We start from the raw sequence: 27,320 nt of genomic DNA, 5'->3' as shown, positions 1-27,320 counted from the left end.
GGGTGACATTAGTGAGGGCTGGTCGGAGGAGGGGACCCCACGGTTCCTCTCAGTGCCAGTCTTCAACACTAACTACGGCCTCTGGGTGCCCTGGAAACATGTCTTCACCAGCACCCATCCTCTCCCTCCTCCAGGACACACGGCCCACCTCAGACCTCGGGCCTCCAGCCCTTGTCTTTGACCTGTGCGTCCCTCCCCTTCCTTCTGTGATGACACGAGCCAGACAGTGTGCCAGACCAACAGTCAATGGCTAGATTGGACCAGAGGTCTGCCACACAGTAAAAACCTGACCTCTGGTCAGCCCAGCTCCTTGCAGAGCCCTGAAAAACAAGCCGACAACCTCTGTGACCAGCCAAGTCGATGTGCAGATGGACAAGGAGAAGGGAAACGGGGCAGGAGGAGGCAACAACCCCATCCTGCAGTTACACAGCGGAGATAAGATGTCTAGGGGCGCAAAGGTCCAACGAGCAAGCACAGTACTCAGGAAAATTACTGTAGGACGGGGCAGCGCGTTGCCAGGCAGCCGAGACGCAGGCACAACAAAGAGCTGGCTGGGGCTGTGTGGTTCGTTTATTGGGGCCATGTCCAGCCAGGCCACAGCCACCTGAGCAGGAGCCCAGAGCCCCCGGAAGGCAGGTGGGGGAGGGAGGAAGTGCAGAAGCCTCCGTGCCCCAGGGCTGGGCCCCAGTCCTGTCCTGGTCCTTGCCGAGGGGGGTCCCCATACTCAGGTGAGCGAGGTGTCCTCATCACTGCCCTCTCCACCTGCGCCCCCTGCTCGCTCCTCCCGGCTCTCCGTCACTGCGCTCTCGTCGATGTTCTCCAGGGAGTCCGCGTGCTGTACCGACAGCTCCGACAAGGCCAGGCTGGGCAGGGGGCTCTGCTCCGGGTGCAGCCAAGGCTTGAAGTGGGGCTGGTGCTTCTGCTTCCACTCGGGGTACTTGATGCAGGCCTTGTACATCTTCTTCATGGCCTGTAGACCGCACCAATGGGGTTAGTTAGGGGTGCCCGGAGGACCAGCACTTCTCCACATCCCTCCAGTGCCCTCCAGCGGTGCATAGCGGTCCCCAGTGTCCCAACTATGGCCCAGTTTGGAGCCCCGGTCCATCAGCCAGAGTTAATTCTGCCCCCCCCCACCATGCCCCAAAATACAAAGCCACTTACCTTGGGAGCCAGGAACTGAGATGATTTATTCACCACCCACTTGGGTAAGGAGCCTGTGAGGGCAGGGATAGGCCAAGAGGAAAAAGGCAGCCTTAAGCATCTAGCCCCGCCCATGGCCAGAGTTTGCAGGAAGGCCGCCTGCCCGGTTCATTCCTTCCCAATGAAGAAGTTCCCAAATCCCCCACACCCTCTCTGCCCCGACTGTCTCTGCTGAGCTTTGGCTTTACGGAAGAAAACCACAGGGTCCTAGGCGACCACAAGTACCTGTGGGTTGACATTCTGACCCCACCAAGCTCCAGCCTGTCACCTTCCTCCCCTCACACTGATAACCCAGGACTGTCCCTGGTGCTCAGCTGCTTTCCTGGGCCTCCTAAGACCCCACAAGCCCAGAACCTCAGCCTAGGCTGACCTGGAACCCATAGTCCAGCTCTCCATCTGTCTCACTCCCAAGTACCTGCTCTGTACACTCATCAAGGGCCAAGGGCCTGGGCCACTGTGCCCAAGTGACATGGGGTATTCCTATCAATGACAGGTTTAACCATCATTAATTCACTCATTCAGCCACACACTCGCTCCACCGTGACACCCACCCGCCCTGGACCAGCCTGGGGAATCCAAACAGAAACTCAATGTCTCAACATGGACTGGTGTTCTGCTGGGAAGGGAATGGGCCCACAAACAGGGATAAGACCCTCATTCTGGGGACTGGGGACAAAAGAAGAATCATTTCATGCATCCCTGGAGCACTGAGGAAGAGGAGGAGGTGCAGGCAGCTAGCGGAGGATAAAGGCTGTATGAACATCGAGGTGGGAAATGGAAGGGTGTGGAGGGGCTAGAAACTCTGGGCAGAGGCTCGAGGCTATACTGGGGGCAACAGAGTCACAGTGGCATTTTAAGCAGGTGAGTCAGAGGAAATAAGAGGTTCTTGTTTCATTTCCTCTAGTAGCTGGTTTGGACAAAGTGGCTCAGTACCAAGAGAATGATAGTCGAGGAGCTCGGTCAGAGGGTGAAGGGGTAAGAACCAGGGAGGGGCTGAGCATGTTAGCGCATTGCTGCAATACCCGGAACTCAGGAGATGGAGGCAGGATGATGATGAGTTCAAGGGCAGCCTGAGCTACAGATGAGAAGGAAGAAAGGTAGGAAGCAGGAGAGAGGCTAAGTGCTGGACTGGGGAGCTGACAAGGAGAAGCTGGCCCCAGCTAATTGGCAAGTGCTGAGCAGGGGTGATCTGAAGAAAGTGGGTCTAGGAAGGCCAGTGATGAGTTCATAGCTGAATACAAGTCTCCAGTGTCTAGAAGACATCCTGAGGAAGATGTCCAGGAGGCTGGCCACCTCAACAGAGATGAGTACTCAGCTGTCACGGAAGTGAGGTGGACGGACAGGCTTGGAAAACCCAGGCCTCTGGGATGTGGCTGAAGGAGACAGGACAGGACAGGTCCAAGCTAGGGATGTTAGCACCAGGGAGGCAGTTCCAAGCTCCTGGAAGGAGCAATGGCTCCATTCCTTTCAAACCACTAGCTTTGGATATAGACACTCTCAGTACTAAGTGGATCCTAACAGATGGCCTTCAGATGGCCTGGCAGATCAAGTTCATGCCCTGTACAGGGCAGGAGCCTGTTGATGGGCTTCAGGGCCAAGCCCTCACCTTTGGGATCCACTTGGGCCAGGTAGGTAATGACACAGCTCTTGGGCCCCGTGCTCTGGATGAGGTAGCCCGTCTGGATGGACACAGCTCGGACCAAGTCTTTCCGAGGTGGGTATTTCTGGGGATGAAAGACACAGGGAGGTGAGACTTGGGTAGGGACAGAGGAAATGTCTCTATGAGCATGCTCTTACACACACACACACACACACACACACACACACACACACACACACACTCATAGCTGTTCACATTCCTTGGCATCTATGGGTTAAGGAAAAAAGAATCAGGCCAAGGATCCTTGCCTCTCTTACAGCTTTTTCTGTGCCCTCAGTAAAGTACAGGGACTGCGTCAGGGTTTATGAGTGTCTGTGGGCACTCACCCTTGCTGAGGCTAACCTGCCTGCCCTCTCTGCCCAGGGAGTTCAAGTGAGTCCTGCCATAGGAGCCTGCTCCCCCATTTCTAGGCCAGCCTTACCCCACATCAGTTCAAACCACTCGCCCTTGCTGCCCACACTGCCCTTTCCCTGAGCTGCTTGACAACCCCTGCAGGGAAGGCATTATCCTCACTATGCAGGAAGGAAACTGACCCCCATGCCTGCCCGAAGTCACAGTGACAGCCACAACCCAGCCCTGCCCATCACCCTTCTGCACAGCCAGGAGGGAGGGCAGGCCGACTCACAGGATGTTTCACTGAGTAGTTCATAATGATGTAATCAGCGCCCATGGGGAGCCAGGAACGGAGGGTGATGACATCACGGTTCTTCAGGGGCTTGGGACACCTCCCTGCAGAGGGCAAGGAGCGAGTCAGCCTGGCTGCTGGCCCGTCTTCTGATAAGGGAGGGTGTGATGGAGACCAGAGACTTGGGGATCCTATTAACTGCCAGCCCTCCCCATCCAGACATGTACCCCCACCCCCACCATAGACACACTGTGGAACCCGGGAGGACACAGCAGAACCCTTGTCCCCGTTATCTCTGTCTACCTGCCCCTCAGGGCCTCACAGAGCCCTTACCTTACCTTATTGTTCTGACTTGTCTGTATAGATGAATATATTTTAAAGAAAGACAGTACTGTGATTGCATATGCATAAAAATGTGTCTCTGTGGTGCATGGCACGTGGCTATGAGTTGCATGTGCGGCTGTGTATGCATATGTTCGTGTGGGGGACCTTTTGAAGTGTGTATGTCAGTGAGAATATGTGAGCATGCCCAAGGAGAGGCCAGCCTCTGTCGCAGCACGCCGCTCTCTGCGCAGCCCGGCCACAGGGGTGACCACAGAGTGGGAAAGTTAGAGGAGGAGAGCTGGTGTGAGTCTGGGGGGTGGGGGGTGGAGTCCTGTTCTGTGTCTGCTCACAAGAGTAGTATCCTACGTCGGCGTTGACAGTCAGGCGGGCGATGTCGAAAGTCTCGATGACATTACTGTCCCACTTCTTTCTGTACTCTATGTCGTGCAGGACATCGTAGAGCGTCTCAGCTGGCACATCACTGCACTCCATCCTGCACTGCAGACAGACACAGGTTGTCAGGGTCACGCAGGCACGAGAGGAAGAGAAGACGTAAGAACAGGGGCCACTGAAGCCAGCACGGACTCATTTCTTATCACAAGACTGGTCCTGCTCCCCAGAAACCTCCTGTACCAAAGGACAGTCAGTCCTCCCCCACTCCCCCAGCTCAGCCCAGTCTCCTCTTCAGGAATCCTTTTCAGGTGAACATCTAGGCTCCCACACACTGAATCTCTATGTCTGCCCTCCCTATCCCCTGGGAGCAGCAGCATGTGGGTAGAGGCTCACAGTTAATTCAACAAGGAGCTTGAGATAGATACACATTAAATGAAAAATCAAATGCCCAAATAGACTTTACTACCTGCCGCTTCAACAGACATCTTTGTAATCCCAGCACTTGAGAGGCTGGGACAGGAGGATCCCCCAAGTTCAAGGCCAGCCTGGGTTAGATAATGAATTGCCGGCCATCCTGGCTAGGAGTCTATCTTCAGACATCTCCCCATTACTTAGCTGCACCCTCAAGGAGCTTCCCGTCTAGGGGAGCGAACCGCTAAGCGCATCTTGCTTTATTTAGGCCTCCTGATGATTATGCCAGTTAAGAAAGCCAAGGAGAGACTTGAGGTTCAGAGAGGTTTAGTACCTGCCCAAGGTCACCTGGCTGGTTAAGTACCAGGGCTGGGATTTAATCCAGCTCACATGTCTGGGAAGCAAGTAAAGAAAGAGCCAGGGTTCTCAAGATTTTTATTTAAAAAGGTGAGATTCAGTGTCCTGTTCTACTCTACCCCAAGCCCAGCCCCGAGATCAAGTTCCCCATGTAAATACAGCAGCTTTGCTGTGTAGTCTCTAATGCTCTCTCAGAACGGACATTCACCCAACACAGGAAACCCACACATACGTGCTACTCTCTACCACTGCCTCCCTCCTCACCCAGGACAGGCCTTGGCACCGTGAAAGCACATAATGGGCTGCTCCCGCTGAGGATTCTAAGTACGAGAACCTCACTATGCCCTACACACCACTTCAAAAGGTCACAAGGAAAGGAGCTAAGTGACACCATGAGAACAGATGTAGACAAAGCCAGGGGCTGGGCACTGTGGAGCTCCCAGCCTAGTCTCTTCTGTCGATGAATTGCACACTGTCAGGTTGATATCATAATAGTGTTTGTTTTGTTTTGTTTTGAGATGAGAGTTTCTCTGTGTGGCCCCAGCTCTCCTGGACCTTGCTCAGGTCAGCCTCAAACTCTTGAGTGCTGGGATTAATGGCGTGTGCCACCATGCCTGGCTCACCATTTGGGTTTGTGCTGTTATTGCTCTCGCTGTTTTTGGATTTTTGAAACAGGGTCTCTCTGTGTAGCCCTGGCCATTCTGGACCTCCCTCTATAGATCAGGCTGGCCTTGAACTCAGAGATCTGCCAGCCTCTGCCTCCTAAGGACTGAATCAAAGGTGTGTGCCACCACCACATGACATTTTTTAAAATGATTTACTTTCATTTTATGTGCACTGATGTTTTGTCTGTATCTGTGTAAGGGTATCATATCCTCTGGGACTGGAGTTACAGGCAGTTGTGAGCTGCCTGGGTGCTGGGAATTGAACCCAGGTCTTCTGGAAGAGCAGCCAGTGTTCTAAACCGCTGAGCCATCTGTCCAGCCTGGGGCACCACCATTTGTAAAATATAACTCTGGATTGTTTAAAAACAACAACAACAACAACAGCTATAGGACATTCCTCCTCCTCCTCCTTTGAACCACAGATTTGCTCTAGGGCCTCATGCACTGGAGACTGTACTAAATCCCCAGGCGCTCCTCCCTTTTCTTTTGAGATTGGATCTCACTGAATTGCCCGGGTTGGACTTGAATTTGTGCTCTTGCAGCCTCAGCCTGCAGTGCCTGGATGACAGCCCTGCACACCTTACAAGAGAGGTCTGGGACAACTAGAGAGGCGCGGAGGGGCCGAGGACTGGATGCACTGAAAATGTATGGGAACAAACGGTGGAAGCTTCTGACCCCTCCCCCAAAGGATGTTACAAACTGAAGAGTGCAGTGAGGAAAATCTAAGCTTAGAAGAAGCCTGAGACGCACAACTCTCTCAGGTGGCCTGCCACGACGGCTGCCTGTCTGTCTGATAAGAGTGCAGCATTTTCTTTTCCATTCATCGTATCTCTGGTTTTCCAAAATATCTGTCATACTGCTTCAGCAAAAATGAATTCTTTTCCCTTTTGTTTCTATGTGTAGCCCTGGCTGTCCTGGAACTCACTTTGTAGACCAGGCTACCCCAAACACACAGAGATCTGCCTGCCTCTCCCTTCCGAGTTCCTGGATTAAAGGTGTGCACCACCATGCCTAGCTAGTAACAAAATTTTCCTCCAGGCCGGGTTGTGGTGGCGCACACCTTTAATCCCAGCACTCGGGAGGCAGAGGCAGGCGGATCTCTGTGAGTTCAAGGCCAGCCTGGGCTACAGAGTGTGTTCCAGGATAGGCTCCAAAGCTACACAGAGAAAGTCTGTCTCGAAAAACAAAACAAAACAAAACAAAAAGGTCCTCCAGGACACAGCTACATTCTGAAGAATGAGGCCCATTTTAGAATGAAAGGTTCTAGATGTCTGCCACAAGGAGGCCAAACAGATCTGCCCTGCTGAGGACACCAGACAAATCTTCAGCTCCTTCCCTACCTTCAAGCCTCTGAACAAAATAATTTGGAAACATACACATGCACACAAATGCACCTGCACGTGAACACATGCACAAATACATGTGCATTAATTTTTTTTAATTATTTTATTTTATTTTATTTTATTTTATTTTTGGTTTTTCGAGACAGGGTTTCTCTGTAGCTTTGGAGCCTGTCCTGGACTAGCTCTGTAACCAGGCTGGCCTCAAACTCACAGAGATCCACCTGCCTCTGCCTCCTGAGTGCTGGGATTACAGGTGTGCACCACCACCGCCCAGCTAATTTTTTTTATTTTAATAAGAGTTATAGACTAGTCTTGAACTCGTGTTCCTCCTGCCTCCACCTCCTTCAGGAAATCCTACCGGCATGTGCTACCACAACCAGTTTAAAGAGAGTTCTAAAGTTCAGGCCAGAGAAGGATAGAGTTCATTAGCAGAGCCAATGCTCAGCATGGCCAAAGTTGTGGGTTCAACAAGTACCACAACAGAGAGAGAGGGAGAGGGAGGGAGGGGGGGGAGGGAGGGAGAGAGAGGGGGAGGGAGGGAGAGAGAGGGGGGAGGGAAGGAGAGAGAGGGGGAAGGAGGGAGAGAGAGGGGGAGGGAAGGAGAGAGAGGGGGAAGGAGGGAGAGAGAGGGGGAGGGAAGGAGAGAGAGGGGGAAGGAGGGAGAGAGAGAGAAAGAAATTAAAAAATGAACTCTGGGGGCTGGAGAGATGGCTCAGAGGTTAAGGGCACTGAATGCTCTTCCAGAGGTCCTGAGTTCAATTCCCAGCACCCACATGGTGGCTCACAACATTTGTAATAAGATCTGGTACCTTCTTCTGACCTGCAGTCATACAAATGAATAAATCTTTTAAAAAATGAACTCTGACCCATATCTATAAAGCATGGCTTTATGTAAGACGTTTCTGCCCCATTTACTTATCTAGTCCATGGAAGTAAGTGACTAGATCACCACTCAACTAGCAGTCCCCAGTTCCAGCCCTGTCCTGAGTCAGAGGAGACAGAGGTGAATCTGAAGCCTGTGCTTAATCTTCCAGACAAGGAAGATGACCTAGCATGCCGGAAGGGCTCAGAACAGCCTGGCTCCTCAGGGGCCAGTGGGGAGCAGACTTCCTGGAGAAGCTCAGTCTAGGAGGGAGGTGTTTGCCAAGGACAGGGCAGACAGGGCAGAGAGTGCAGTGAGGACCAAGGGCCGGAGCCAAGCAAGAGCATGGTGTACTAAGTGGCTGAGTATGTCCAAGTGGCTCAAGTTTCTGTGGCGTGGCATACATGGCCTAATACTCAAAAGATCCCTGGTTCCAAGTCTGCTTGGACAAATGGCGATTCCAGAGCTGGTCATGGGAAGCGTAGGATGAACCTGGGACATCTTACTGCTAGAAGAGAAGGAAGTACTCAAAGGATGGCAGAGACCATGTCCAGCAGACAAGAGAGCCAGCCGGAAGACTGATGGACTCCTCCGAGTTTACCACTGAAAGTCAAAAGCTCTGCGAGACCCTAATTCCAGGCAAACTAGGGCAGCTGATCACTCTACCATGAGCTACATCTAGGACAAGCTGATTAAAATGAGTCATGAAAACACAGTGATAACAGATTATACTGAACCCAGTAAGAAATCAAAGTATATACAGGTCTAGCTAAAGAAAGGCAATGTATGATTAAGAATGGATTATGTGCATAGCTTCAAGGCACTGCCTATCAAATGCTAATCACAAGGGCAAGTAAGAGCCTGGGAAATGGCTCAGTAAGTAGAGCACTTAGGTGTGAGGGCTCTAAGTACCACCCCATCACCGTGTAATGCTGGACAGTGAGGTGGCCCCAGTACTCGGGAGATTCCTGGGACAAGCTGGCTAGCTGGGCTGTCTGAATTGGTGATGGCTTCACAGATGAATCCTGCCTCATTAAATAAGGTGAAGAGTTATCAGGAAAGACAATTCAATGTCAGCTTCCGGCCTCTACACATGTGTGCACGTGCATGCACACATCAAGTATGGAGGCAGAAAGTGCAGTCAGGACCAAGGCCCAGAGCCAGGCAAGAGCAGTGTACTGAGGGGCTGAGAGCACCCACCTGGCTCAAGTTTCTGGGGTGTGGTGTACAGAAGGTCCCCAGTTCCAAACATACAGAGGGGTGGGGATGACTTCCCTGTAGAAGGCTGGTAGGTTTGTGAACATTACTAGTCACAGGTCAAGTCACAATCATGTGCCCCTAACAGGATGGGGTGGACAGAGACAGCACTTAGGTGGACCTCCACCACAGAGGCCCAACACTGACCGCAGGAAAAGCATCAGACAAACCCAGCGGAGAGAATTCTACAAAAGAACTGCTCTGTGTGTGTCACAGTTTTGAATGTCAGGAGAAGACTGGAGAACTGTACCAGACTGAGGGCATCAGATGCCCTGAAACTAGAATACAGATGATGTGGATGCTGGCAATTGAACCCAGGTCCTCGGGAAAAGCAGCTACTGCTCTTAACTGATGAACCATCTCTCATGTCCTGAAATAAATACACACACACACATATACATATATACAGTGTGTGTGTGTGTGTGTGTATGTGTGTGTGTGTATGTGTGTGTGTGTATGTGTGTGTGTGTGTATGTGTGTGTGTATGTGTGTGTGTGTATGTGTGTGTGTATGTGTGTGTATGTGTGTGTGTGTATGTGTGTGTATGTGTGTGTGTGTGTATGTGTGTGTGTGTATGTGTGTGTGTGTATGTGTGTGTGTATGTGTGTGTGTGTGTATGTGTGTGTATGTGTGTGTGTGTATATGTGTGTGTGTGTATATGTGTGTGTGTGTGTATGTGTGTGTATGTGTGTGTGTATGTGTGTGTGTATGTGTGTGTGTATGTGTGTGTATGTGTGTGTGTGTATGTGTGTGTGTATGTGTGTGTATGTGTGTGTGTGTATGTGTGTGTATGTGTGTATGTGTGTGTGTGTGTATGTGTGTGTGTATGTGTGTGTGTATGTGTGTGTATGTGTGTGTGTGTGTGTGTATGTGTGTGTGTATGTGTGTGTGTGTATGTGTGTGTATGTGTGTGTGTGTATATGTGTGTGTGTGTGTGTGTATGTGTGTGTGTGTGTGTGTGTGTGTGTGTGTGTGTGTGTATTATACATGTGGAGGTCAGAGGAGAACTTGCAGAAGCTGGTTCTCTCATCATGTGGGCTCTAGGAACTGAACTCAGGTCCCGGGCATAGCAGCATACCTGCTGAGCTATCTCAATAGCCCCTCCTCATATTTCTTAACCATCGAGGAACATAGGAAACCAGAACTTCTCTAAATGAAGTTTGGAGGCTGGTTTGGCCTTGCAAGTCCTCAAACATGTCGCACTGGACAACGAAGATGGAGGGACAGTGACCACACATCTCAGCCCCAAGTGTTGAAATCCAACCCAGGATTATGCTTTCCCTGGGGCCAGGTTTACCCGCTCCTTACTCCCTGCCCCTGCAGTACCCAGATCTGGAAGAGAAAGAGCAACACGGCCCGGAAAATGACCGTCCTCCTGCCAAGCCTCTGAGATCAGAGCTGTTATGGCTCCAGAGCACCCCCCAAGAACCCTGTGGGATCGCGCTGAGTCACAGAACAGAGTAGAGCTCCTGGGGCACGGACACAGCATGACACTGTACCTTTTAGACAGAGAGAAACTTCAAAGGACTCCCAGACTGAAGGAGGAAGGAGGTGAGAATTCTGGCTGCTACCGGGAAGGGGTGGGTGTGAGGCAGAATGAGTGGTCAGACCAGGTGTGTCCACAGGCATCTGCAGCCTGTGGCGAAGGGCCTGGCTTCTCTCCCCAGCAACCCAGGAGGCAGTGCCACCGTGCCAAGCACAGGAAATTTCATCCAACTTTGTTTCTGTCCTGGACCCTGAGCCCCTTGCTTGGAAATCTAACTCAAGGAGACTTGTTACCCCGGGAGCCCAACTGGCCTGCAGAGCTTTCAAAGTCTGGATACAGCAGTGTGTGACAGCTACCATGTTACAAGTGAGTCCCAGGGGGACCAAGTGTCACCAGAGAAACTACGTGCTGTGTCCCCAGCACTCTCTCCAAATCTTGTTGATGTGGGGATCCCCATGACTGTGTGAGGCTGCCCAGAACCCCTGGGCATAGCCCTCACTCAGCACCCCAAACCCACAGAGCCACAGCAGAAGTAACTGGATAACCAAGGAAGACTGCCAAGGAACATTCATGAACGCTCTGTGGCAGGCAATCTCCAGTCTAATCCCAGCTCTTACCCCTAGGCACAAGACTAAACACATGAGCCTCAGTTTCCTCACAGAAAAAAAATGGGGACAGGAATAATATCTGTCTCCTAAGGATACTGTGAGTGGATGAGATAATGTATGAAATATGACTAGCATATAATACACACTCAAGAAACAGCTGTTCTTCCCCAGCAGGCTCCCATACTAGAAGGCCGTATCTGCCTGCACATCCTCATATTTTGTGGCTTGGCAGCTCTCTTGCTTTTACCCTGGTCCCTGCCCTTCCAATCATCTATGCACAGCTTCCGGAAACTTGCTGAGTGCCAGGCCTGTTAGAATCAACCCAGAGAGTGAGGAACCAATCGGAGGCAAGCCAGGCCTAAGGCCAGCCCCCAAAGCGGAGCCCTCAAAGAGGAGAGTAAAAAGTAAAAGAAGCTAGGATGAAAACTCACAGCACAGAACAAGTGGGGTTAGGAGTGAGGCTCAGGGGATGGGCAACTGAGCTAAAGCACCAGGCCACTGCACGGCAGAGAAGGCCGTGTCAGGCAGGAGGAGACCAGAGGCCGTGTCTCGGTCTACCCTCACCTCTTTCAGAACTCTGAAGAGGCCCCCTGGCCCCAGCATTCTGCATTGGAGATACAGGCTCTGCACTGAGGGGGGGCAACAGGATCGCCAAGCCCGGCTGTTGACCTGAGTTAGGAAAGGGGGGGCAACAGGATCGCCAAGCCCAGCTGTTGACCTGAGTTAGGAAAGGTCATTAAGTCACCTCCAAGAGGCTGAACAACCAGTGACCAGGGCAGTGGTAAGTAAATGGGCACACCGACACATAACCAACCCCAGTAGGACCCTCCCACTAAGACTTTACACGGTGGTCCCAAGTATCCCTGACCTTGGAAAACAGATGATGCCTTTGACCACCCCTCTGAAAAATCACCACTGGGAAAACTGAGGCCCTGAAAAAGGTAAGGGAAGACCTCACTAACTTCTCAACACAGTATCTGAGCAGATGACTCTGTGAAGGGAGTAACCAATAAGCAGGAAACCCTTCCCAACAGAGCCAAGTTCAAACCAAAGGAAGGCCCCCCCAGCTGAGGCCCAAGTCAATCACAGCCCTGACTGATAACCAGTAGCTCAGCAGCCACCACCATGTGCTGTGAGTCACTGACATATGCATCGTTCACAAACCAGACAGAAGCACCCCCATCATGGACTCTTGGGAAGCACAAATTTAGCAAATGTTGAGGCCACAGTGCTGTGTTTTTTGTATGTATCACCCCATAACCTTCTAAAGCCTGAGTCGGGAATCACCATCCTACAGATGTTGGAACATGCCCAGAGAGGTACAATGACGGACCAAGTCCACACAGGACCGGAGCAAAGAACCAGAGCCCATGGACTCCTGACTCCAAAGCATCAGAAGAGTCGCCAGCTAAAACAGCACACGCTGGCAACTGGAGACTCTTGGTTAAGGAACATAGTACTTAAGCTATTCTGGAGGGCTGGCCGGCCAGAGAGGAACAGCTCAAAGGCAGCCGAGCTTTCCTGAAACCCAGCACAGGGGCTTTGACTCAGAAGCCCCTTTGAGAAGCCTCAGGCCATCACACTGCTCTGCCAGGGCCCCACAGGCTCTTGGCTTACCTAGCAGCTCTGGGCTGTGTGCAGGGGACAGATCTCTCCTGCTACATCCTGGCTACATGGCCTCAGCTTCAGCAAAGAAAGGAGCTATAAGTCCCAGCACCTTCATCTGTCAAAGGAGACTCATCATTCCCTGGGGGGGGGGGTGGGGTGCTGTGAGGATTAAAGGAGGCTTGTAGAGAAAGCTTCCAATATGTGCCTTCTCCCAGCTTCAAGCCAGGCTCTTCCCCAGGCTCTCTGGCCCAGGGAGTGCCTTCCCGCTAACCTCCACAGGGCAGGACGTACAAAGACGAGACATAAAGGCTCAAGTGGACAAACAGGTGGGCGCTTGCTACAGGAAGGCCTGCACAGAGCAACCCAATCACCCTTTGTGACCCCAACTGGGTCGGCCCAGGACAGGAGGATCTGAGAGGCACAGCCGCCACGGGCCACAGGGCAGAGGCGCTGCAGCTGGCCGGGCCCTTGGGCCTCTGCTCTAGCTCTCCTTTCCACGGAAAGCCAGGCCCAGGACAATCTGAAGGAGGACCTGCTCCTTGTCCTGAGACTCTGGAGTCCTCAGAACGGAAACTCCTAAGACCTTTCTCCAGGAGCTGGCAAGAGGGAAGAGGAAAGATGCATCAGTCCTGCAGATGGGTAGCAAGGAACCTCCTCCAGGTCTGTCCAGATGCCGCCTAGAACATCCCCTCACTGGCTCCTTTCCTAATGTGCCTGCCTTCTTGTCCCTAAATTCTTCAGGCTGTGCTGTGTCCTCCACCTCTTCATCTCTTCCACTCCAGACCATCGTTCTGTCCGAAGTGGACAGTGCATTCTTCTCCCCGAAGTTCTGTGGGCCCTGAACATGGCAGCTCCTAGCATATAGCAAGTGCTCAGTTAAGACCTGCTTCCTGAACAGGATCTGGGTAGGCTGTGCCAGGGAGGGCTTCTCTAACTCAGAATTCTGGACGTCAGCTGGTGGCTTATAGTGTTCCACTTCAGTTCAGTCACCTGCACAGCTGGGAAAGACCTTTGGGGGCTTGTATCTATCTATACGCATAAACTAACATATGAAGATACTTGTTAATATATGAAATACCTACTCCTTATAGGGATGTGATAACAGTGTTACATAGGGTTCCAGGTAGAGCTTAGTGGTAGAATGAGTATAAGCACTTGATCCTCAGCAGCCCCAACGTCCAAGGAAAAGAATACCATACTGTACTAGCTGAACTATTCTAGAAAATAATTTGGCAAGCCAGGCCTGGTTGGCACAGCTATGAAATCCCAGCTACTTGAGAGGCTAAGGCAGGAAGATTTCAAGTTCAAGGCCAGCCTTGACAACTTAATGAGACCCTGTCTCAAAATAAAAAAGTTAAAAGGAAAGGAAAAGAAAAGGCTAAGGGAAAGGGCTGGGGAGACGGCCCAGCAAGCAAAGAGACTGGGTTCAGATCTTCGGCACCCACGTAAAGTCAGGCACTGTAGCAGACACCGGTAACCTCAGCCCTGCACGGTGAAGACAGGTGGATCCTGGCGGCTCACTGGCCAGCCAGCCCAGTTGAAATATCAAGCACAGGTTCAGTGAAAGACCCTGTCTCAAAAACTAAGAGCGCAAAGGAGGAAGATACCAGATAGCCACCTCTGGCCTCTACATTTGCACACACAGGTGAGTGCACAGGCACACACACACACACACACACACACACACACACACACACTAAAAAGAGGATTTTAGGAGGCTGGGGATATAGTTCAATTGGTAAAATATTTGTGTTTCAAGAATCAGGACCTGAGTTTGAGCCTTGGAACCCATGTTTAAAAAACGGGGGCTAGGGGGTGGGGATTTAGCTCAGTGGTAGAGTGCTTGCCTAGCAAGCGCAAGGCCCTGGGTTCGAGCCTTAGCTTAAAAAAAAAGGGGGGGATTGGGGGGTATGGTAGCTGCGGAGGGGGAGTTCGGGGGGGTTGCATACTGGAGAGCTGGCGGTTAAGAGTACTTGCTCTTCCAGAAGACCTAAGTTAATTCCTAACACCCATCTGGAGGTTCACAACCGCCTGTGACTCCAGACCTGATGCCTCTTCTGGCCTCCAGGCACATGTTAACACAGATATACGTGCAGGCAAAACACCAATACACATAAAATTTAATAATTTTTTTAAAGGCAGTAGCCCATACTTGTAATCCCAGAACTTAAGAAAAAGCAAGGTAGATGGTGCCTGAGGTATGACAGCCAAGGTTTTCTCTGGTATTTGTATACATACATGTGCTCACACACACATACATGAGTACCTATGCACACACAAAGAACTGATGATGTAGCTCAGTAGTATAGTGTTTGCCTCGCCTGAATGAGGGCCTGGGTTCAATCCCCAGTACTTGGAAAAAAATTAAGCTCAGGGAAAAATAAAGTAAGAAAAGTTCTGTTACAATATTCATGAGTATATTATTGCATTTGTAATTAGAAAATTATATTGGAGAACAGAATAATCAAGTCCAGTTCAGAATGACCCACCACTCTGAAGAGTTCAGAGCCACCAAGGGCCATGTTGTCCATCCCCTCCCTCCCTCACCCAGGACAGGGGCAGCCTCAGAGACAGTTCTGCAACCCTCAGAGCCCAGAACAGGCCTGGCGGAAAGCAGCTGCCAGAAATGTTGATGAATTAATAACTCTAGTGATATGAGCAACATCCACCAATGCAAATTTAAATGAACAAACAGAATACTGTGCATGGTTTCAGCTCTTCACAGATTACCTACGCCTTTGAAAAGAGCTGGAAAGAGTCCTGGGGATGTTCCCCTCAGAAAATCAGAGTTTGGGGGTGGAGGAGGTTTCCTTTTTAAAATATAAAAAAAAAAAAAAAAAAATTTGAGACAGTCTCATATAGACCAGGCTAGCCATGGATTTGCTACATACCCAAAGATCATCTCAAATTTCTTATCCTATCTACACCTCCCAAGTGCAGATCATAGTCTTGTATCACTACATTCAGTGTATGCAGCGCTGGGAAAAGAAGGCCAGCAAGACTTCATGTTTATGCATGCCAGGCAAGCACTCTACCAGGTACCAAATGAGCTACATCCACCCCTTGCCCCCACCCACCCACACACAAGGTTCTTGCTATTTATCCAGATTGGCCTCGAACTCTTGAGTTTAAGTGATCTTCCTGCCTCAGCGTCCCTAATATAGTTGGAACTTTGGGCATGTGCCACTTCTCCAGGTTAAAATTTTTGGATTCTTCTTACTATTACTATAATATTTATAAAACACAAAAGCACCATTTTCATCTTGCATACCTGTAATCCTAGTACACAGGAAGCTAATGCAGGAGAATAAATTAGTTTGATGACAGACCTGTCAAAAAATAAACACTTTGGTGTCCTAATTAGAAGTTCTGTCCAGGCCAGGTGGTAGTGATGCACACCCGCCTGGTGGCACATGCCTTTTTCTGTTTGTTTGTTTTGCGAGACAGGGTAGCCCTGTATAGCCCTGGCTGTCCTGGATCTCACTCTGTAGACCAGGCTGGCCTCAAACTCAGAGATCCTCCTGCCTCTGCCTCCCAACTTCTGGGATGAAAGGCATGCGCCACCACAGGTTGGTGATAAAGTTGTTTTTTAAAGAAACTTTAGTTGTAGCCCTACTGTACATCAAATATTTCTTCAGCCTTGATCTAAGCATCCCCGGGGATCTGTCCCCAACTGCCCTGTCTAGCCTTATAAATCATGATTCTCTTTGAAAAACAAACAAAAAAGAAAAGAAGAAGTAGTCCCGTCCAGAACCTCTAAGACCCTGCTCCCTGGACCTGACACTGTGGGCGGACACCCACACTTGCAAGTGCTCAACAGTGTCTGGCTTTCAGGCCACTGGTGGCCACACACGGACTGGGCTGGGAGTGGGAAGCAGGAGGCCTTGGGTCCACTCACTCTCGGGCCAGGGCAGGAGCAGGCAATGCCGATCCTGAAGGGTCAGGGCAGAGACAGGAGAGAAGAACAGACAAAAGAAAACACGGCAAAGCCAAACCCTGAAAGCCAGCCAGATGGGCAGTGGTACCCAGTGAAAGGGGGAAGAAGCTCTTGGCAGAGGCTGGTGCAAGCTGGGAACCAGAAACGACCGGCTTAGGGGAGGAGAAGGCACATGCAGCTGCCCGAGGTAACCTGAGTCACCCTGAGTGAACAAGGATAAGGCAGGAAATGGAGCTGTCCCTTGGGTACTCAACCTGTTCATTCATTCATCCATTCAGCAACTGTTAATGGCGTGCCCGCTGCGCCGCGCTCTGTGCTTTGACAGCTTTGCCCGTTCTATGGGAAGTCAGTGTCCTTTCGTGATGGTGGCTTGGAAAAAATGAGTGGAGGAACCAGCCCAGAGCCAGTGTAACCCAAAGACCACCCCTGAGCCTGGTCCGCACGAATCAGGCTCTGTTCCGTGAGGAATGAAGAAAAATGCGAGGTGGGGAATAGCCAGATGAGGGCTGTCTGAGCTAGAGGCTAGGGCTTATGGGGAATGTGTGGAATGGGGAGGGGATCTTGGGGTAGGCTTTGCTTGGGCCTACTGGAAGGGTCTGGAGAACACGCATGCTGACAGAGATACAAAGTCTCTGACCCCCTCTTCCAGCTCAGTATTCACTCCTGGATAACAGCCATGAGTCCCCACAGCCTTCTCCTCTGAAGGAAAGGGGTCTGGTAGCAACTACTTGCAACTCAACTTTTCTCTGAAAGGACACCCCCCAAGACTGTGGAGGAGGGACATCCTACCATGTCTCTGTCTTCTGTACGCAGAGCTCCCTGCGAGGACCCACCCAGGCCCTTCTCTGTGGCTCTCCATCCAGGGCTGGGTGACTCATCCCTGCCCCGCCTGGTGCCCTCCCTCCCACAGGTCTCCAGCAGCTTTCCTGGACACCACCCCCCACCCCCAGCTTCAGCAGCAGGCCCAGCTCTGAACAGTGCGGAAGGAAGGCCGCAGAGGCTAACTGCCTGCTCTGTCGTCCCTTTCCACTTCTACCTGAGGTCAAGGGAGACAGACGAAGGAGGGGGAGCTGGGAAAGCAGTATAATGGGTAGGTAGAAGAAATGGGGTAGGGGGGACCAGCAAAGTGAGACAGGACAGGAGCAGGGCTTCTATTGGACACTGAGACAGACAAAGACTCCCCTGGGCATCAGGGACCACCACCGATGATGATCCCTAAAGATCTAGCAAATACCAGACAGTTTCCTCAGCAGCCTTCTGGGCACCAAGCCCCAGACAGCCCCCAGGCCACTGGGCTCCCCCACCCCATGTCCAGTGCTAGCTCATTAGCTGTCCGGAGCGCCTGTTTCCCTTCGGTGCCTGGAGCCTGAGCATGACTCTGGACCAGTTCCTTCCTCTCCTTTCTTCCCAGCTCTGCTGTAGCACAACCTCCCTGCCAAGTCCTCTCTGCTCATCAGACAGGCCCACCATCACTGCTAGGCCTCTGCAGCCATATCCCCCTTTCAAGTCTCCAGGTTTCCAAGTCAATTGGTCTCCTGAAGCCAGGGAATTCTCTAAACTCTGACAATGGCATTGCCAAGCTTGAAGGCCCAGGATCAAATCCAACTGCCCTGCCTCCCTTCTTCCTCAGCCTGTGTGCACACCTGCCCCATCCAGGAACTCACAGGATCTGGCCTGGCCTAAGCACTGCTCCCTGATGAAGCCCTGCTCCGCCCTTTCTCCCACCCCAGCCTGTCAGTCACTGGTCTCAGCCCAAGTCTGTCCCAGCACTCCTGGCCTCTCCATCAGGCCTGGCATCTCTGGAGAGGAGGGCCCAGGTCTCACTGCCCTCCGTATCCCCACCACAATAGTGTGGCAGAGTAGGTAGATAGCAAAAGAAGAGGTCTGCTAAACGAATAAACGCTGGAGACGGGGAAAGAAAAAAAAGAGAGAGGAAAAGAGGCAAGCAGAGTCATGGGGACCCAGGCAGCTACCAGGCAGGGAGAAAAGAACGGAGCCAGGGTTGGAAAAGGGAGACCCTGAGACCCAGAGTGAGGCTAGATAAAGCAGCAGCAGGAAGGGAAGGCCATGCAGAGCCAGTGCTGTACCAGGGGGCAGGAGCTGCCAGGAGACAGCTGAGCAGACATAATTGGATCAGAGACAGCTCTGCTCCTGCAGTGAGGGGGTGTGACTCACACACAGAGCAATGCCAGACACAGAAACACATGCAGTCTCACACTTGGCACACACATGCATTCAGTGTGGATTGACCCAAAGCTTCTCAGGTGCCTGCTTGGGATTGGGGAACCTTGTACCTGTTCCTGGGGGCCCCACGGTCCATTTGTCAGAAGGCTGTGTCGCACACGGCCACCCACAATCCAGTTCCACACCCAGAAGTCCAGGCGCAGACTCCTCCACCCCCCTCACACTACCCTGCGCTCAGAACAGAGCCACCCTCTGGTGTCTTCTTTAGTTGTTTGCTTCTGTTTTGCTTGGCTCCCTGTCAGGATAAGATCCTCATAACAACAGGGTCTGATAAGTGTGATTTGATGCCAAATTCCTGTGTAACACAATGCTTGGCATATAGTAGGCACTCCTTAAATGTATGGACTCTTGTGATACCTGCCCCAGGACAGAAAGATTCTAGAGATGTGGCATGCGCCTGTCTTCTGGCAGCCCAAGCTAAGAGGCAAGAAGGCAGTAGTAGTATGCTAAAGTCCAGAGGGGGCAGAGAGATAGATGGCTCAGCAGGTAAAGGTACTTGCCACCAAGACTGAGGACCTGAGTTCAATCCCTGGGACCCGCATGGTGGAAGGACAGAACCAACTTCGGTAAGTTGTCCTCTGACCTCCACACCCCTTGTCTTGGCATACACATGTGCATGTATATGTGCACATACACACACACACAAAATATAATAAATAAATTAAATAAAGCCCCAGAGAACAGTGCCAGCGGCCCTGAGCCACTGACCCAGGGCTCCACTGAATGGCAGGTGACAAGAGTGTGTATTTGGCATGAGACTCTTCTTCCCAGGTTTTTAAATCTCGACAGGGACTTACAGCATCTACACCAACGTAAGAATGCTAGGAAAGGACATAAAGAACACCGAGAGGCTTGGGGACACCGCCAACCTGGCACCCACTCTGAGCCGTGTCCCCAGAGGAGTCATCTTTCCGGGTAAGGGGTCTGAGCTGTGATGGGTTCTAGACCCATCTATGCTTGCTGGCAACCTGGCACCCAGACCTGTAGGAATACTCTAGAGGGGCCCAGCCTAGGTCCCAGACCTCTACAGTGAGCCGAGTCTCTAGGGTCAGGGTACCGGGGGCTCTGGCTCCAAGTGGTCCAGCCAGGCGTGGAGGCACAAGGGATGAAAGAGAACCCAGCTGTCTCCAGGACTCGCTCCTTTCTCTCATCTCCTGAAACTTTAAACACTCTCGGCTGGAAACTGAGCTGAGGCTCGTTAAAGTTTAAACGCTGGAGCCTGGGGAACTGGGTGTGGAGGGCACTAAGTTAGCCTAGGAGCTGAGGGCTCCCTACCCCCCAACGGGGGCGTAGCCTGGAGACACAGCACCCACTGTCAGGGCAGGGGCCACAAGGGGCTGTGCATCCCACCATCTTCCACCTTAGACTACTCAGCAAGTCAGCTGGCACTGTCTCCCCCTAATCTTCTGGACCGATCCCAAGCTGCGTTGTCCACAGCCCTCGCTTCAGTACAGACTTGGTACCATTGCCCAGATGGATGCCGCTGCTGCTGCAGCCTCTCCTCACAACAAACCCTGATGCCATAAGACACCTCGTTCCAGAGTCAAAGGCCTGACTACCTCTCTAACTCCTTCCTAGTTCCCATTCTCAACCAGGGCATCTGTCCAGTGTCTCCCCATTCACCCTTACTCTTGCTCGACTCTCTGCAGAGTGCTCCCCGATGCCGTCAATCTCCTGCTTGCTCTCCTCTCAATTCCAAAGCCACCACCTAGGCACTGTACTCCAGCAAGCCTTCCCTGATCCTGCAGACTGGCCAGCTCAGTGGCCGCTCTCTCTCTGGGTTCCACTGGGAGCCCTTTGATGCCTGGCTGTCCTGGACTTCCAGCATGGGCCCAGGAAGAGAGGCTACCCAATGATGCTCACTGAATGGGTGAGCACAGGCAGGCTGACACATTTGTCCACACTGAACAGATGAGGCAGTGGAAGCAGCAGCCCGCCCAGGGCCACTGAGCAAAGACTTTGTATCAACTCAAGCAGGCGCCTCAGCCAGAAAGGCATCCTCACCACCTCCAGCCACCACTGCCCATTCCCCACAGCACAGACCCTCTGGGACTGTGCTCCCCAGGACAGCTCTGGAAGCCCCTTATTCCAGGTGTCCCACATCAGGTCAGGCTAGAGTCAAGGCAGGAATCCTCAGCACTATCCCTGGATTCAGAGTGCTCATTAGGGGCACAGACCACCAAGACTTTAGTTGACCATCTTTACCCCACGTCCTGCAGTGAGGTCTCATCACCTCCCCCCAGCCTAAAGTTGGGATCGCCTCTATAAACCACCTGTCCAGCAACTCCCGCAGAGATGGACAAACTGACCCTAGAGAGGAAAAGGCCAAGCCAGGACCTGAACTCCCCCAGCTCCAGACCCTAAAACTGTATCAACCCCCACCACCACAGATAAGAAAACAGACCCAGAAAGGTGAAGTGACCCTAAGATCACATAATGAGGCCTGGCCTTTTATCTAGTTGGGTCCCCTCCAAGGTCTCCAATCACAATGACACAGCACGAAGACACCCAGGGACATGGGGTTCTGGAGACAGAAAGGCCCAACAGGACTGAGAGCCAGGCCAAGGGGCAGAGAGAAAGCAGCTTTGTGTGTGTATTGGGGGCGGGGGGTGGGGGGGAGGACCTGGGTTCTGATCCAGCTTCAGCCACTTCTAACCATTCAGTCTTGCACAAGTGAACTCTTGCTCTGAGCCTCTATTTTTCCACATCTGCTGCATTGGGTTGAGTCCCATCACACAGGACCATGGCAGACTCAGTAAGACAAATGGACAGTCGTCCTGGTCTCATGCACCCACCCTTGTCTTTCCCAGAACAGCTTTGAGTCTCAGACACCTAGTGTAAGAGATCCCTGAGTGAGCCCCCATGTCACGGGAGAATGCAGTGCTCATGAGATGGGGACCTTTGGACACTGGCTTGAGAGGCTGTACCCCAGGTGCCTGTGACATGGGACAGGTGGACAGTGAGCCAGGGCCAGGCGGGGAGGACTACAGGACCAGAAGTCAGCAGACAGGTCCCCATTACCCAGTTTCCTGCAGCAAGAGGCTCAGCCACACACTCTCAAGAACTGTCTCACACCTGCTCCAACTCCAAGACCCCAGAGCCTCTGACACCAGTCTGCTCGTGTCCTAAGTGCTGGTTCCTACTAGGCTCACCCCTGCCTCTGGATGTGCTCACAAACCTGTGCCCTGTGCAGTGGGCCTGCACCTGCTTAGAATTGTCTTCTCTCTTTCCAATAAGGTCTGAAAACGCTGGGAAGAATCCTCTGCCTGTCACACGGAGGGAGGCATGCAGTAGGCATGTGAAGACCTGAGTACAGGTCATGAGAACACAGCTGCCAGGCTGCTCTTCATCTCTCACCCGTGGCACAGCCACTGAGTTCAGAGGTCCTTCAAGTCAGGAAGGTCCAATGGCAGATGACCAGAACAACCCAGGGGAGTGTAAGTGATGGGCCTCGGTCACATACAGCAAAAGGATACCAGAACTAGACGGTTCCCTGAATGACTGAGAAATGCTTTCTGTTTCTCACAGTGAGGGGAAGTGCGTCTAGGCTTTGGGAAACCTGCATGTGGGTTCTAAGCAGTCCTCTGCCTTGTCTCTGGGGTCCATGTTCAGCATCTGCCTCTGGTGCCGGGTCTAGACTTTCAGACAGCACTGTCTGCCTTCTATCCACTACCCAGAGCCCAGTGCAGGCCTGAAGCCAGGACAGGCTGGAGGCCAGGAGGGAGGGAAAGGGTAGGGGTAGCGTCCATCAACCCCTTTCCTCTGTCCTGGCTCTGACTGCTGGGCCCAGAGCCATGGTGGCTTCTAGGGACCTTTGGACACAGAGATAGGGAGACGAGCAGGATAAAATCAATCAAGTAAATAGGAAGATGCCACCCCCTACACACACACACACACACACACACACACACACACACACACAGTCGCAGAGCACAGGGCATGCCCTGGTGCAGGAGATAGGGGAGGGGAGGGGACAGAATCTCAACAAAAAACTAAGGTTGAGTACCAGCCTCCTGAAATGACCCAGTGATCCCCAGGACTCTGACTTCGGCCTGACCTTGGCAAGAGTCACTCACCCCTCTGGGCCTCAGCTTTGTCATCCATCAAACAAGAATGGGATGATGAGAACATAATGTCCTTCAGTTCTTCAAAGAGTTATTGATGGGGTTAAAGGCCAGTGTTGCATAAGGATACAAGTTCATCAGAGAGGGCCAGCAACTCTGGAACATGCTGGCCTGGCTTACACTCCTGCCTCAGCTGTAGGGTACTCTCTCTCTCTCTCTCTCTCTCTCTCTCTCTCTCTCTCTCTCTCTCTTTCTTTCTGTTTTGTTTTTCAAGACAGGGTTTCTCTGCGTAGTTTGGAGCCTGTCCTGGACTAGCTCTGTAGACCAGGCTGGCCTTGAACTCACAGAGATCCTCCTGGCTCTGCCTCCCGAGTGGTGGGATTCCACCGCTGCCTGGTAGGTAACCTTTCTTTTGGGCTGTTTCTTTCTTAGTAACACAGAAACAAACTGATGACGCCCCAGGACTGGCCTGAGGCTAAATCAGATGATCAAGAGAAAAATGCTTGGCAGGGAACAGGGTGCTGATCAGAAATAGAATTAACTGTGTGGCAACTGGAAGTCCTAGAACCTAGGGACAGGAAGCTCAGAGACCTCTGCTCATCTCCCAGAGTTCCTTCTGCTGTGCTGAGAGGACCAGGCATGGAGGCTAGCCACTGGTGATACCCATAACTAAGGTGTCACTCTCCCCTGAGCCTAGGTTTGGGAAATGGAGCTGAGGCAGTATAGGAGAAGAGTTAGAAACAAGACTAGACTTGGAGGCTAACCCATCAAGCCTCAAAGCTAGCACTCTCCTGTCCTGTCCTGTCCTCCCCTCCCCTCTTCTCTCTCTGTCTCTCTCTCTGTCTCTGTCTGTCTGTCTGTCTCTCTCTGTCTGTCTCTCTCTGTCTCTCTGTCTCTGTCTCTCTCTCTGTCTCTGTCTCTCTCTCTCTCTCTCTCTCTCTCTCTCTTCCTCTCCTCTCGCTGGATTTAGTCACATGATCATGTGCTAGCCCCTGTTGTTCTCTGGTCCTCAGATCCTCACCTGCACCTGTTGTAAGAGGACCAGATTACAAAGCAGATTGTACAAAAGTCTGTCAAGCACCTCAGCCTCTGTTCAGCAGGTGAAGAACTGGGACCTGTGTATTGGAAAAGAAAAAAAAAAACCTATGTCCTGCCCAGAAGCCCATAACACCACAGCTTTTTCAGATATTCTCCATTCTCAAGTCTAATCTAGCCACAAGGGGTCTGTTGGAGGCAGCCTGGTCCTTATATCTGCCAACTCCTGTCCTAGGCAAGGCTGGGTTTATTCATTAACCAAGCCAGATGGAGGAGGCAGCTCCGCCCTGTTGACAAAGGGTAGGAGTACCCACACATACCCCATACATGCAAGCGCATGTGAACGAACACACACACACACACACACACACACACACACACACTCCCTAGACAGCCAGCCCTGTAAGGAAGCCACACTTCCCAGCTCCTGCAATACTGCTGGGATTTATTCTTTGTTTTTGGGTTTTTTTGTTTGTTGTTGTTTTTCGAGACAGGGTTTCTCTGTGTAGCCTTGGCTGTCCTGGAACTCACTCTGTAGCCCAGGCTGGTCTCGAACTCACAGAGATCCGCCTGCCTCTGCCTCCCGAATACTGGGATTAAAGGCATGCGCCACCACCGCCTGGCTAATACTGCTGGTGTTCCGCCTTTCTCAGTCACATCACAGTCCACCTTTCACTTTGTCCCTACGTGTGTCTTTCCCCAACATCACTGCCCTGGTGGATGCTGTGGGAAAAGCCTGCATGCAGGCAGCACCATGCTGGCATACCAGCTGCCTTTTCCTTCCTGCCCCTCAGGCTCAGACCTAGGCTAGGCCCTGGAGAAGCTCAGAGTAAGAGGACTCAGAGTCAGCTGGCAGGGCAAACGGAGACGGTCACAGAGGGCAAAGGGACATCAGGAAGAGCAGGCCAATCGTGTGGGGACGGGTGGAGAAAGCTGTAAATGATTAAGGCAGAACAGAAAAGCACAGGGCCAGAGGGGAATGGAGGGCGCCTCAGGTTCTGAGGTGAAGCCAGGAGCCACAGGCCAGGCCCTAGGCAGGAGGGGCCCTGTGAAGTCCAGTGCCCTGGCCTCTAAGATCAGGAACGCATCCTCGCCTGAGCCAGAGCAGCAGAAGGGCACAGAGGAAGGGCCTTTCAGGTCCCTCTATAGGGAACTTCACACCCTGAAATGTGGCACTCACAGCAAAACCACGTGTGTGAGGGACAGCCACTGAGGCCCCTAGACCAGGATCTCTGCCCATCCAACCCCAAGCCTGCCCTGTCATGACAGAGAGGAGAATCATGGGACTGGGAGGAGGGGAGATGGCAGGGAGGGCTGAGGAGTACACACTGCTTTCTGAGCTGGTTCCCCTGGACCCAAGTCCCTGCCTCCTCCTAGCTCATCCCCACCCCCACCCCCACCCCACTCCCGTGTGGTTCCGGGCAAGAGAGCCTTCAGGAGCTGCCAACCACAGTCCTAAAGGCCTGCTGGAGACTCAGAGCCTGGTGGAGCAACGGAGCAGCGACGGGGAATCTCGTCCTTGGCACCCAAGAGTGCAGAAAGTAGAACGAAAGACCCATCTCAGGCTAGAGAACAGGGGTGAAGGAGCTAAGGGGTCATTCTCCGGCCTAGTGAATCAAGCTGGGAGAGGGGGGGGGGGGTCCACGTGGAAGCTATTCTAGAAGAGATATCCCTGAGAGAAACTATTCCCCCAAGTGGGCATGGCCACCACCCATCTCCCAAACAGACAGGCATGCCTGGGTTAGAGTGCAGTGAGACGGATAAGTCATATCCACATGCCCTATCAGGGCCTCAGTTAGCCCATGTGTGTAATGGGGGACCATGCCTCCTCCTGGTTTATAGTAGGAGACTCTGGGCCCTGATGCACCCCTCTGTGGGTCCCTGGCCTGAGTCTGAACAAGAAGACTCCTGCAAGAGTTAGGGAGCAGTGAGTGGAGACTGCAGCTACCATAGGGCAACCCTACCTTGATCTTGTGCAGAGTCCGATCCATCTCCACAGCCTGCACCCACACAGACACGCCGGCCTTGCTGTAGGTCAGGTTCCAGCCCACCTCGGCCTCACACTCTGACCGGAAGCTGCGGAAGTCCTGGTCATCGGGCACCTGGACACTTTCGCGGCCCAATGCGGGCCGAGGCCCTTGGGGTTCCGTTGAGGCAGCTGGCTTCTCCATAGGGAGCGTGGAGAGGCCCGGGGCCCTGGTCCTAGTACGACTCTCTCGGGTCCTCCGCGGAGGCTCCGACAACGTCGACGCGGCTGCAGATGCTGACGCCACCTTCCTGGGACCTGCAAGACCGGTTTGGGGACCAGAGTCAGTGCGCTGGGGGCGCGGGTGGGGCTACCCGGGGTCCCGGGCCAGCGGGCAGCTCGAGAAGGGCAGGGGCTGGCCCCGGGTGGCTGTCGACCGGCACAGGACAGTCACTAGGGCCACCCTCCCACCAGGAGCGACCTCACACTTCTCTGGAGCGGCAGGCAGCGGGTTTGCTGCGTAGCGGGTGCAGGAGCCCGCGGGAGCCGGGCAGGACCCTGGGGATCGCGGGTGCGGGTCTGGTACGGAGTCCCCAGCGCTGTGCCGGCCGGACTCGCTCAACTAACTCGTCTGCCAGCGGCGCGGGGCCGCGGTGGGGGCGGGGCGTGGGGGCCGAGTCTCACCTGTGCGGGTTTCTCTGCTGGGGCCCGCCGGGGCCGGGGTGCGCGCTCCTCCGCCGCCGCCGCCGCCGCCGCTGCTGCCCGGGCGACCGGGGGCCGCGCGGGGGCCCTAGGGGGAGGAGCAGTGGGTCCCGCCGCCGGCCCCGCCCCGCCCCGCGCCCCCCGCCCCGCGCGCCCCCTCGGCCCTCCTCCCTCCCGCCAGGCTCGGGGCTCCGGGGCTCCGCTCTCCTCGCTCGGTATTTTCCAGGCTGCCGAGGTGAGAGCTGCGGGAGCACCGAGCCCCGCCCCGCCCCGCCCCGCCGGGTCCTAGTGCCAGCCCCCGCGAGCCCCCGGAAGGGGCAAGGTCCGGGAGATGCTGCTGTAGACCAGCTGAGAACTAGGGACTGGGGGGCAGTAGCCAATGTAGCGAAAGTAGCAAAGGAACGTGGACTCTCCGAGTAAGGACTAGGTGCAGAGAGGGATTCTGGAAGTTAACTGTGAGCCGCTGCTCTCCCCCCTCCTCCCACCCTGGCAGGTACACGCTTCTGCAAGAGCCTGTACACACACACACACACACACACACACACACACACACACACACACACACGACTATTG

At 53.1% G+C, this 27,320-nt stretch overlaps 1 protein-coding gene across 1 annotated transcript; it reads right to left on the bottom strand.

The window, feature by feature from the left end:
• Nucleotides 1-345: 345 nt before the first annotated feature.
• On the bottom strand, nucleotides 346-26,988 carry Stard10 (StAR related lipid transfer domain containing 10). The gene is made up of 7 exons (XM_036176231.1): nucleotides 26,730-26,988; nucleotides 26,044-26,363; nucleotides 4,160-4,307; nucleotides 3,486-3,589; nucleotides 2,807-2,924; nucleotides 1,162-1,214; nucleotides 346-970 (listed from the first exon to the last, which is right to left on the bottom strand). Exons 2-7 carry the CDS (start codon nucleotides 26,248-26,250, stop codon nucleotides 725-727), a joined length of 876 nt encoding a protein of 291 aa, XP_036032124.1. The 5' UTR covers nucleotides 26,251-26,363; nucleotides 26,730-26,988; the 3' UTR covers nucleotides 346-724.
• Between the last annotated feature and the right edge of the window lie 332 nt (nucleotides 26,989-27,320).

Source organism: Onychomys torridus, chromosome 1, assembly GCF_903995425.1.
Source record: "Onychomys torridus chromosome 1, mOncTor1.1, whole genome shotgun sequence".
Lineage (NCBI taxonomy): Eukaryota > Metazoa > Chordata > Mammalia > Rodentia > Cricetidae > Onychomys > Onychomys torridus.
Note: the sequence above shows the minus strand (reverse complement) of the source record. Positions and strands in the feature narration are given on the sequence as shown.